Genomic DNA, 13365 nt, shown 5'->3' with positions numbered 1-13365 from the left:
GCAGGGTAACACGATGAACATAGTACAGTTTTGTACCAACCATAAATGTAGATGTTCGAGTGTTCACCCTGCTGCAGTCCAGGTTACCCTCCCTCCATCCCCTCTGAACTAGCTGAACTTATCTCTACCACTCTATCCTGTACTACCTCTGTGGTATATTTGCTTGTGCCTAAGGGTTTTGTTTTATTTTTATATAGCTATATGTGTGTATATATATATATATATATATATATATATATATATATATATATATATTGTCTACCTATTGGGGGCATCTGACATCTGGGGCAAGAAAAACTGAAGAAAATGTCGTTGGACGCCTCTTATATACCCCTGGCGCACTGACGTCAGGGAGGAAGCGACAGCAACCAACGCCGGACCAAGACTTTGGAATTCGGGCCGACTGCAGGACCGCCTGACGGCAGGATAACCCAAGTGTGATGACTGCAGCAGGGTGAACACTCGAACATCTATATTTATGATAGGTACAAAACTGTACTATTTCCTGACTGGAAGACCACAAGGGACCTGTGCTAGTAACAACACTTCAGGGAGTATTACAATCAACACCGGAGTACCCCAGGGCTGCGTGCTGAGTCCTCTGCTGTTCACCATCCTGACCTATGACTGCTCTGCGAAAGCTAGCAACAACCACATCATCAAGTTTCCAAATGACACCACAGTGGTAGGACTCATAAGTGGTAATGATGAGAGTGGGTATAGGAATGAGGTCACTTCCTTGACTGAATGGTGCAGTAACAACAATTTAGACCTGAACGTCAGTAAAACAAAATATATTATTATTGACTTCAGAAATAGCTCTGCCATGCACTTGCCCCTCAAGATCAATGTTAAACAAGTGGAGAGAGTCCAAACTACAATGTTCCTGGGGGTACATATATCGGAGGATCTTTCTTGGAGTAGAAACATAGGCCAGCTAATTAAAAAACCTCACCAGTGACTACACTTCCTAAAAAGGCTGAGAAAAGCAAAGCTCTCTGTGAATGCTCTAATTACCATCTACAGAGTTGCCATCAAGAGCATTGTCACCAGCAACTGCACTGTATGGTTTGGTAACAGCACAATGGTTGAAAGGAAGAAGCTGCAAAGAATAATAAGAACAGCAAAAAAGGTTGCAGGCACTACTCTTCCTACCATACAGGAGCTCCTTGAACTGAGATGTAAAAAGAGGTCCCGCAAAATACTGAGTGACACTTCTCATCCAGCATATGCTTGGTTCACTAAACTTGCTTCTGGTAGAAGGTTACAGAGTATCCGCTGCAGGACTTCCAGATTCATGAACAGTTTTTATCCAACTGCAGTAAGACTCATTAATGCAGACATAAGTATGGCTGTATCAAAACTATAATAGATTGTTACGCCCTCATTCTTTTTCTTTTTTTTCCATACAGTAATTCTATTTATTTATTACATGCTAAAATTAATATATTCTCATTTAAGTGCAATTCCAGTCACTTCTTTATGTGCAATATCACCCAGTCTCTTTTCTATGTATAGTGTACTTTTCTTTTTATGTGTTAATTATCTAGTAGTCAGTGTTGTCCAATGTAATAAATAGTGTACAAGCATGTGCAACAGCTATTTATATAGTTAGTTTTGTACTCTAGTTATTGTTTATTCTTTAATAGCTATTATGTCTGTCTTTTTGTTTGCTTTCTCCTGTAAAAGAGCTGACACTTGAAATTTTGTTTAGGTACCACTTATGTTTCCTAAATGACAGCACAGCTTCTTTGAATCTTTGAATCTTACCCCACTCATTTATTGCCATCTGAATTCTCTCATCCTTTTCTTTGATATCTCTGAGGTCAAGTGTCACTCCTACCTCTATATTGACTAAATGGGAGCTTGCTCTAGGATCTAACTCTCATCACTCCCTTATGTCTTAATGAGGTGATGGTCCTTTTCTGACCTCATATTTGATGCAGTCCTTTATTCAGATTAACACTTTCACTTGATCCTTCCCCTCTGTATCATGATTCCTAAACCACATGCTCCTTAGAGCCTCCATGGCCCTAGACCTAACTCTCTCCTGTTACTGCCCCATGTTATTGTGATGCCAGTATTGCCAAGTCTCCTCTCTTCAAACTATTTGCAGCGGCTATTTTTTCTTTTCTGACTTTTTACATTGCAGAGTAATACAGTGCAGCCATGACCACAGTTACCCACATTTGTTCTACCTTTTTTCTGTGAATGTTTTGTCCTTGTGCCTAGTGCCTGAGTACCTATCCTTCTCCTCTACTTGCAATTGCACCACTCCCCATCCATTTTTGTCTAAACTAACATTCACAATGAAGGTTCCTTTTCATCCCAGCTTTGAGAATAATTTTTATGTCTAATCTAAGATAAAGCCTGCCCCTTGCATAGTGTGTGGCTCACTGCCAGATCCTCCTCTATCCCCATTGTCTTGTGCTACATTCATTCGCTGAGCTCCATAATCTTTTTCCTTCTCACTGTACTGGAAACTGGCACATTTAATGCTTACATTTTCCTGCTTGTTATCACCTTAATTGTTGCCTCTGACAGGTGACTCATGCCCACTAGCCATTGCTGTAACTATTTCAAACTGTATTTTGTAATTAATTTAGGGATGATATCTCTTCTCAATTTTTCCTCTTCATTCTTCTCTAAATCCTTCCTCCCAAGTCTGCACGTTACTTCTGATATCTCCCCATACCTCTCAGTTGTCCAGATTTTCGCAGAAAGTCCAGATTGTTGCCTCGTATTTTTTTTTGTCTGTCCCTCTTAAAATTTGTGTTTTCTTGCCAGTTATTGTGGATTGCAGTCATTAAATAATGACAGATATTTGAGTTTCAACATTCAAATCCTTTCGAAAGTACATGACAATGCAGATTCTATTATTCTATCAACTTTGTAAACTTATAAGAGCAATATTTAAAGTGTGTCTCTGATTTTTGAGTCTTTGTCCTCACATTATTTTTGGCTTGGCTTTGTCCAGATTTCTTGTACTAAGGAGTTGAGTGGTATGGATCTCCCTTCCACCTCAAAGTGGAATGTTCAGCTCTCTCTGTCTGCATTGTGCTAGATTTAGTTAGACAAACTAAAACAGTATCTTCAACATGGGTCTATATTACGATGTCGAAAGATGAGTTCACCGAACACATCTTTATCAACATGTAAATATCGATCTTTTGAAATGTGGAATGGCCATTTCAGTTAATTTTTTCCCAGGGGCAAAAAGTCACTCGGCTGTACACAAACAAACTAAACTTTCAAACCCTACATAGTGGGGGGGGCTTTGTCTCCCCCACACACCCCTAACTAAATATACCAACTCAGAGGTCACACTACAGTGGAGAAAAAGGGCAAATCCCCGATGACAGCCAAGTGATTTTTTTTTCTCCTGAGACAAAATTCTCTGAAGTGGCCATTTGGCATTTCAAAAGGTTGATATTTACGTGTCGATAAAGACATGTTCGGTGAACTCGTCTTTCAACATCGTAATGTAGATCCCTTCAACACAGCCCCCATCTCTGTATAAGTGTATGAATATTGTGTCACTGACAAAACTACTGGTCCTGTCTCTTGTTAATCCACTTTTCCTAGCTTATATCGATACATTTTAGTAAACAGGACTGGTTGTAGTGCTAAAAATCCTTTCAAACATGGTTACATTTAAGAAATCTAATGCATATTACCTAGTAAATAACACCCTAATACCTTTGTCTTATCTTTAAAATGAAACTTTGTTTTGCCTTCACAGTGCCAGCTGTCCTACTGTTTAAGCACAATTTATGAAACATTAATCTAACACCTAACCTAATCTAACAATTTCTCTACTGTCTAGCTTTTTGCAGAAAGTTTAGATTTTTTTCCCCATATTTTGTGGACCGTTTATAAGAGCAGTATTTAAAATCTGTTCCTTATTTTGGATCTTTGTTCTTGCCATTATTTTTGGCTGTGTCCAGATATCTTGTGATAAAAATTGAGAGATATGCTGCAAATACTTGTAATACTAATAATTTTTATTTTTTGTTTATTTATACTTTGTAGGCTGGGTTAGTCCCACTAGGCTTGTGGCTCCTTTTCAGAGGGATCAGAAGTGGTATTTATATTACTAAGGGAAATTTGGCCAGGACACCAAGCTTCCATCCCTACTTTATTTCAACAAGTACTGTAGGATCTTTTAATTGCACTTGAGATTCCACCAACTCATTTAGATGGGGCCTCGCTTTGTCATCTCATCTGATGGAAGGAAATAATAATGCATTATGATAGTGGAACTAAAAGGCATGTTCTATGACAAAATCACATGATAAAATGAGGAACTTCTTTAGCACAAAATAGTCACATATTTTGAAATTCTGTTTGTTTGATCTGTAAACCCAGGGAAGGCAGAAACAACTTGATACCAATAGGTAAGCTGTGCATCAATAAGCAAATAAATAAGTACTTTTAGAAAAAAACAAATAGTAAAAAAGGTAAAATGCTTATTTACCTCTTACTGTACTCTTTAATCTGTCTTCTTGGAGATTTTCATTTATGTTTATGTAAATATGTAGTCATTCAGCGAATTAATCCAGAAAAAGTGGTTTGCTGAAGTAATGTCTCAAGTTTAAGACTTCCAGTGCTCAATTTCAGTTGATATTAATTTTTATATTAATGTATGGTGAACATTTTACAGCTAGAGTTCCATTCTTCTAGTTTAGTTTATACAGTTTTATTACTGGAGAAAAAAAGGTTAGACCTAATTTTAAGGCTTCCATTTTGCATGTTCTCCATCTGTTCACTGCCAAGCACTGAAGTCTGGCTTCTCAACTTAAAAGTATTTTACAGAAGTAGTAAATTTAGAGGAGTTGTGTCAGTGCAGGACATCTTATAAACTTCTCTGCGTGACAGCTTTCATCCAGGAGAGTCTAGAAGGTTGTTGCATCACTCTTCTCCCAGAGTAATGACACCAGACTGTCCTGATAAGTGCCGCTTATGGGATTGTAGATGGGCTGCAAGTCTCCAACTGGCAATGGTCAGTAGGATCCCATTCTAGCAGTTGTACTGTGTAATCCCCATCAATCACAGCTAGAGAAATAATGCACATATTAAAAAATAAAACAGAAGAATGAGAATGTAAAGTCTTCATTAGAAGAGAATTCTAGAAAGGAAAATGCTGAATATATAACAATATGTAAGAATGGTAGATGTGCCAGACATGATATAATTATTAATTTTTGCAAATAATGACCAGCAGTGTAACACAGACATTGAAATACTATCTGTTACATCTGCTAGCTGACAGATTTGGCGCAAACATCACCCTCCTGTCCCCACCAGCCATACCCCAAAACATACATGGCACCAGTCCTCTGCTTCTTAACTCTAGAGATCACATCATGTTTGTGCTCTTCAAGGCCAAAATCATGGCCTCAATGGGACCAGATACTATCCCAGGTTGCTTACTAAAAGAATTGAGCTAACACTTAGTAAGCAATCCAAAACAGGACCTAGCAGACTCACTTGATGTTCTTTTTAACCATAGCCTGAGAACTGGCTGTGTTCCAGCAGAGTGGAGAACAGTAACAGTAATCCCCTTTTACAAAGGGGGATCATCAACCAACTCTGGTAACTATAGACCCATAAGTCTAACCAGTCATATCTATAGGACATGGAAAGACTCATCATGGACCTTATCAACAAGGACAAAGGTGACCTTCAACTCTAGACCCAAGCCAGGTTGGCTTTGAAAAGGTGAGATCATGCTTATTAAACTTATCAGACTTCTTTGAGAAAGTTACCATAGCCGTGGATGAAGGTAAGACAGTGCATACTGCCTATCTTGACCTAGCCAAAACTTTTGACACAACACCCCCCACTCAGCTATCACTGATAAATTCTCCCATCTGGGGATCAACCTTTATATCATTAAATGGATAGCCAATTGGATTACCAACAGAACACATACTGTCATAGTTGGTGACTCCACCTCTACCAGTTGACCCGTCACCAGTGGCATACCACAAGACCCTATGCTGGGCACTTTACTGTTTGGAATCTATTTCTTGGAAGTCTAGGCTAACGTAGATGGCCTTTGGCTTACCAAGATCTCTGATGATTGCAAATTGGGTGCAATCACTGAGTCCCCCAACAATGCTGATATATTACAGGAGGGGCTAACACAGATAAATGATTGGTGCCAAAGCCACAGTCTAAAACTAAATGCAAAAAAAATGCATTATTATCCCCTTTGGCAAACTGGAATTCTCTACTAATTACAGTGTTGACAGCACCTCCCTAAGTTCAGACCCAGTGGTGTGAGATCTGGGAACACAGGTTGATAGCGATCTCAACTTTGACCACCAAGTTTCCACAGTGGTAGGGAAATCCTTCTATGTTGTGCATCTAATAAATAAGGGCATTGCATCCAGGTTTAAGGATGTTAAAACTCCACTGTAATCAGCCATCATCAGATCATTAATAGAGTACAGTGCTCCCTTTTGCATGTACCTCACCAGATGCCTGTTGCAGCTGGAGAGACCACAGGTTTCTCACCAAGAAAATATAGGGTCTCCAAACCATGACTTACTGGAGAGATTGAAAGCCCTGTCACTGTACTCTGTATATTATAGGCTGCTGAGAAGCAACTTGTGTCTGGCCTGCAGGACAGTCTCTGACACTGCCCTGATGTAAATGCTGCATATCTACAAGTCAAATGGCACAAGAGTCACTCACTGTCGGGATCTTAACCTGGCCTGTGACATAAACTTGCTGGAGAGACAGATATATCTGCCAGAGATTGCTGCTTCTCTGGAATAAACTTCCAATTCACATGAAGCAGAGCTCTTCACTGACCTATTCAAGTGCAACCTAGACAAATGAATTGGAGACTGCAAATTTACCTCAGGGGTGGCACCCATGTCCCTCATGGACAGGGGTAGTCAGTGTTGATCATAGACTCGTTCTGTGAATTATGTCCATCTAACCAAGGAAAATTGGGGCAACTCAGGATTAACATGACTAGACTTGTAAGGGCTCTAGGGCCGCTAGCCTAGTAATCTCCTATGAACCTATAAATAGTAATAAGTGGAAAATCCCCACAACCAGAATTCAATTTCCACAAACTTAACTTGAATTATGCATAGCTGTTATTTAACTTGGGTAGCAGAGAGCCAAGTTCTCTGGTTCATTTCTCTAGTAGGGTGCCATCTGTGTTGCATTACTTTAAATTCCATGTATCTGTGTGGGCTTTTGACAGATGTTTCCCCCACATCCTAAAAATATGTTGCAACTGAACTGGCAGTCTTCCAAATAGCCCATTTGCCCATAGATGCATTTGAAGGTGTGTGTGTTTTGTGTGTGCATATGCATACGCGTGTGCGTGTGTGTTTGCACGTGTGCTTTTGTGTTTATTCATGTGTTTGCATTTGTGTCTGCATGTGTGTGTGAATTTGTGCATATGAATGTGTGTGTGTGTGTGTGTGTGTGTGCATGTGAATTTGTGTATGTGTATGCGTGTGTCAGTGTTTGTGTGTGAATCCCTTGGAAGAGCGGCATCCTCCCAAGGGCTAGTTTCCATGACATACACCCAGCTTCTGTATGACCCATTGAACAAAGAAGATAATTAGCGAATGAATGATACATGGATGAATGAATGGATGAATGAATAAATGAATGAATGAATGGTACTCCCCCTTGCTCCAAGACTGCCGGTGAAGATTTTCATTTGTTTGTTTGTTGTGTAACTTACCTTACTCAGAATCTGGAAGAAAGGCAATATAATTGAATGCATTTAAGTAAAATACTTTTAACTGATGCAGAAATAAATAATGAGGCCCTTGTGTGTAGCACTGCAGGTTATTGTTCCTAAAACTGGAAAAAAAAATGACCTACAGTTGTGAGGTCCTGTGGAAAAAAAATGGACTCATAAGTTTTAGTACGTCGGGGGGGGGGTGTAGATGGCTGTCTCTCTTTGCATAAGACATTTTCTGTCAAGACCTGAACCAAATGCAAATAAAATGACTTAAATCATCACAGCTGGAATACAAATGTCATATTATACAGCTGTTCTGTCTTCATCAACTAGATGGGTACTCGGTCACCTCTGTGAACTAACTAGTTTCTGTACTGAAATGTCTGAGTAGAAGCAAAGTATTTAGCATTACCCATGATAAAAATGTTATTATGTAATTGGAAAAATAATGTTTCTGGCTGCACCCCTCCAGTTTGACTTTGAGAATTAAAGGTAGAATTACTGAATAGGTACGAGTCATCTGATTGCTGATGCCTAAAATATTTGTGATGTAAAAATTGTATATTTTCTCCCAGGAGCAGCCAGTGAAGCTGAACAAGTAGGATTGCAGTCTGGTGTAAAGAATGCTCATTACGGGTCACATTCAGGAGGCAGATATAAAGGATTAGCATGCCAGTAAATGCTAATTGCAAACTCTGTAAATCGGCACTCACTAAACAGCAAGATATGATACAGGCTAGCAAGACTTTTTTTTTTTTTTTAAGCATAGTCCTTGAAAAAACAACCTCAAGCATTTTCTTACTGAAGAGTAGAATCTGGAAGTGGAAAACATTACTGAGAGAAAGACAGTAAAACTTCAGGTGTGAACTAAACCCTTGAAAATGTAGCAAAACTGCTTGATAATGTAGTGCAAGACTGTTGACTTTTTTTCCCTATGAACATATGACAAGACTTTTTTTTGCCTCCTAGGGAAAGGGAAACCTCAGCAATATTACCCTGTCCCACTGACTGGCCGGATACAAATTCTGTCTAATGGCTCCCTGCTGATAAGGCATGTTTTGGAAGAAGATATGGGTTACTATCTTTGCCAGGCTAGCAACGGTGTTGGGACAGACATCAGCAAGTCCATGTTCTTAACTGTGAAAAGTAAGTTATGAAATAAACTATTGCAATGAGTGGATGCAACCCTGTTATACCTTGAGTAATTTATTGAGAAATGATATGACACATTTTTGTGTTTACACACACACCTGAATGCACGCACACCCCACTCACAGATACGCATTCATATAAAACACATACACATACATTTAACCAGTGACATGCATATTCATGTAACATTAAAACAGTAGTGATCTATGATATATTTTACCTATGTGTTTATCTAAATTAGTTTCCACTGAGCCTCAGTCTTCTCCTCAACCTTCATCTTTTCTCCAAAGCAAGAGAAGTAACATTTGGCCTTTAAAAGTCTACCAACAACACACATTACAAATTAGCTAGCTGTCATTTTCATAGGTTCATAGGTTCATACTAGGCTATCTGCCCTAGGGTATTTATAAGCCTAGCCAGAATGTGTTTGGCTTTCGCCACCCATTTTAAATTAATTTTGCTATGCCCTTTTTCGAGGTTAGTATATTGTGCCTCTGTCTAACAGTGACACAGAAGTGATACCCGGGGTAAACCTACGATCTCCCATCCACTCATCAAGATTCCTCTTGAAGAGAGTCAGTGAGGGACTCTGCCTAACCTGGACTGGGATTTTATTCCAGAGTGAAGGGAGCCTCTGGGTTATGAATCTGTCCCTCCAGCATGTCCTATTTATTTCAGTGCTGAGGTTCAAGTCTCTCGAGCGTAGCTCGATGGGATTTGGATTTTCTGAGGTGCAGCATGTCCATTAATTCCAGGTTGGACATGGCTTTATACGTCAGGCACAGATCGCCTCTGAACAGGCGGTATGCCATTGAGTAGAGCTGGAGTTTCTTTAACCGGGCAGCATATGGCATCTGTTTGAGCCCTTTGATCCTCTTGGTGAGGTACTTTTGGGGTCTTTCCAGTTGCTGCAGGTGTCTGGTAAGGTACATCCCAAAAGGGGCATTGTACTCAATTATGGGCCTGATGAGGGATGAGTAAAGAGGCACGATGTCCTCCCTGATCTAGATGTGAATCCCTTCATGATTAGGTGGGCTATATAAAATGTTTTTCTAACCACTTTGGCCACGTGGTTGTCATATGAGAGATTGCTATCAACTTGGGTCCCCAGGTCCCTAATTACTTCTTCTGTACTTAATGGATTACCACCTATGTGGTAATTTGTGGGCACTTTGTTTTGCCAAAGGGGATGACTATACAATTTTGGCATTTAGCTTGAGGCCATGGCTCTGGCACCAGTTGTCTGTTTCTATGAGGCCCTTTTGGAGGATGCTTGTGTCGGCTGGAGAGTTGATTATGGTGCCCAGTTTGCAGTCATCTACGAACTTGGTCAGCCACAGTCCTTCCGTGTTGGCCTGTACCTCCGAGAAATATATACCGAACAAGAGAGGTCCCAGGAATGAGCCTTGTGGGACACCACTTGTAAGTGGTTTGGAGTCTGACATGGCTCCAGCAATTCTAACCATGTGGGTTCTGTCCTTGAGCCAGTTTGCAATCCATCTAGTGACATAGGGGTTTATATTTAAGCTGGTGAGCTTATCTATAATGCCCGAGTGGGGTATTGTATCGAAGGCTTTTGAGGTCCAGGTAGGCTGTGTGGACCACCTTCCCCTCGTCAATGGCCTTGGTGACTATTTCAAAGAAATCAACCAGGTTTAAGAGGCAGGATCTGCCCTTAACAAAGCCGAACTGGGTAGGATCCAGTGTTTGTAGGTCCCCAATATCTTTATTTATGAGGTCCATGATGATCCTTTCCATAGCTTTGCAGACCAAGCTAGTCAGGCTTATGGGGCGATAGTTTCCAGGATCCGTTGAGGCACCACCTTTATGGAGAGGGACCACTGTTGCTGTACGCCACTCTTTGGGCACATATCCTGTAGTAAGGCTGAGATTGAACAGTAGTTTTATGTTTGGGTTTAGCTCTTCTTGGAGTTCATGTAGGACGAGCCCGGGACACCATCTGGTCCCATTGATGCTGTGTTTTTTGCTTTGGAGAGGGCGGCTCTTACCTGAGCATCTGAGATGTCAGGGGGGCAGCACTCTGCTGGGATAGATATTTGCCCTTTTGGTGGGGGGAGTTTGTGCTGAACCTGTCAGCTAGGATGTTGGCAATGTCTGTGGGTTTGGTGTATTTTTTGTCATTTTGGACTAATTCTGAGCATATCTGGGAATTACCACCCAGGTTCCTAACATAACTAAAGAAAGCCTTGTGATTATCCTTAGTGTCCTGTGCAATTTTTCTCTTGAAGCTGGCCTTAGACAATTTTATGTGTGCCCGTAGTTTTTCCCTAATACTGATCAGTGGTGCCTTCCCTTTTTGGGATTTTGCTCTATCATTTAGTAGCTTCCTCCTTCTATTGTATAGTTTGTTTATGGCTGGGGTCCACCAGACAGGACGTCTGCCTTTGGAGGATTGGGTCTTGGTTTTATTTGGGATCGGATGATCCATGCATTCCTGAAGGTGTTCATAGAATGCATTTATAAAGGACTCTGCGGTCTGGGCCATATTTTCCACAGGCCCGGGGGCTTTGAAGGATTCCACCTCAGTTTTGAGGAGTGTGAAATTTGCTTTAGAGAAGTTTTGCACTGTGGTTTTCTGGGCAGGGGGTGGGGTCGGGATGTGAATATCCAGTGAGATTAGTTTATGGTCTGATCTTACCAGTGAGGGATACACTTCTGGTCTGGAGCATAGAGTCCCCATGTTGGTGATGATCAGGTCCAGTATGTTTTCCCCTCTTGTGGGAGTGGTAACAAGTTGTTCCATAGCATTTGAGTTTATAAATTCTAGGAACCTTCATAGGTTCATAGGTTCATAGGTAGGTACTAGGCTATCGGACCAAGGGCCTATGTAAGCCTAGCCAGCAAGGTTCCATAGCTTACACCACCCAAGAAAGTTATTTTCCTATTGCCACTGTCCAGCAGAGACACAGAAGTGATCCCCGGAGTGTATTTCCTGTTTCCCATCCACTCATCAAGATTTTTCTTGAAGAGTGCTAATGAAGAACTCTGGCACCAGGCATCTGTCTCAGTGAGGCCCTTCTGTAGGATGTCCACATAATTTTTGGACTTGACTATGGCTCCTAGTTTGCAGTCATCTGTGAACATCATTAGCCAGAGGCCTTCTGTGTTAGCCTGTACTTCAGAGAAGCAGATACCAAACAGGAGAGGCTCCAGGAAGGAACCCTGTGGTACTCCACTTGTCACTGCTTTGAGGTCAGATTTGGAGTCTGCAACTTTTACAGTGTAGGTTCTGTCAGTGAGCCAGTTGGCAACCCATTTTGTGATGTAGGGATTTATACCTAGTTTAGTGAGTTTAGCTATAATTCCAGAATGTGGGATGGTGTCAAAAGCCTTGGCGAGGTCAAGATAGGCTGTGTGAACCACCTTACCCTCATCCACGGCTTTGGTGACAGCCTCAAAGAAGTCGATCAGGTTCAGGAGGCATGATCTGCCTTTCACAAACCTGAACTGGGTGGGATCCAGAGTTTGGAGGTTACCAATGTCTTTGTTTATGAGTTCCATGATGATACATTCCATGGCCTTGCAGACCAGGCTCGTCAGGCTAATAGGTTGATAGTTCCCGGGACTGGACTGCAAGCCTAGTAACTACTTATGAACCACTCACCTTCTGCCAGAAACAGCGTAACATTAACCCTTCTGTCCAGGCCATTATACAGTGCCCTCACTTTCTTCTATTCCAATAACCAGATTTGTTTATGTTAATACTGCCTTCTTTCCCTCTCCCTCACCTTGCTCCCTAACACCTACCCACCCTTGATTAACCCTCCTCCCTTCAACTCCCCACTCATCTTTCAAGCTAGAGGTTGATAGCATTCAGATGCCAACAGTTTAGCAGGTCAGGAGGGCACAGTCTTCAGGTAACAGTGCCGGCGTTAAGAAGAGTAGGGCACAACCCTCAAATGTCAAGAGTATGTAGGGGTGAACTCCAACGTAAGTATTTTTAGATCAGATTTCCTTCACAGAGAAGCAAGCCTGGAGTGGAAAACTGCCTCCTTTCTTCTGGTTTTCTATGTAGTATGACAGACTAGTTCTTCATTTTCTGAAAACAATTGTTTATATACACTGGTCCACTGCATGCCAAAACAAATGCTTGGCTTTCTGGGTATATTTGCTTGTGCACAGTGCTGTACACAGTGACAAACACTAGGTGTTTGAACATTAAATGGGCATGTATTAGATTTACTTTACTAACTCTTGGCTTTGCTTTCTTAATTGCTGGTAGAATTTGTTTTGTATTCTAATACACAAAGCAGGAAAGAGCCTAAGTAAAGTATATTTACAAACTGCATTATGAACTCTACACATTATGCTTTATAATGTGAGAAAGAGGAATTAGAAAATTATATACTTGGCTCTTCTGACTAAACAGTTTGTTTTGACCTTGTCATGCAGCACTTTACAGAGCAGTGAGTTAGTACAAGTTTTGAAATTTAGTTATGGAACTTGTGCAGTATAAGAGGTATCGTGTGCAG

At 40.9% G+C, this 13365-nt stretch overlaps 1 protein-coding gene across 1 annotated transcript in view; it reads left to right on the top strand.

The window, feature by feature from the left end:
* Positions 1-13365, top strand: part of DSCAML1 (DS cell adhesion molecule like 1) — a 1743400-nt gene that overhangs the window by 456085 nt on the left and 1273950 nt on the right. The window contains exon 5 of the mRNA XM_044080956.1: positions 8690-8866. Coding sequence (XP_043936891.1) covers positions 8690-8866 — 177 coding nt within the window. The remainder of the gene's footprint in view (positions 1-8689; positions 8867-13365) is intronic.

Source organism: Protopterus annectens, chromosome 8.part0 (assembly GCF_019279795.1).
Source record: "Protopterus annectens isolate FY-2018-M chromosome 8.part0, PAN1.0, whole genome shotgun sequence".
In the NCBI taxonomy this organism is placed as follows: Eukaryota; Metazoa; Chordata; order Ceratodontiformes; family Protopteridae; genus Protopterus; species Protopterus annectens.
The sequence above is the reverse complement of the archived record's forward strand: the minus strand, read 5'-3'. Positions and strand labels throughout refer to the sequence as shown.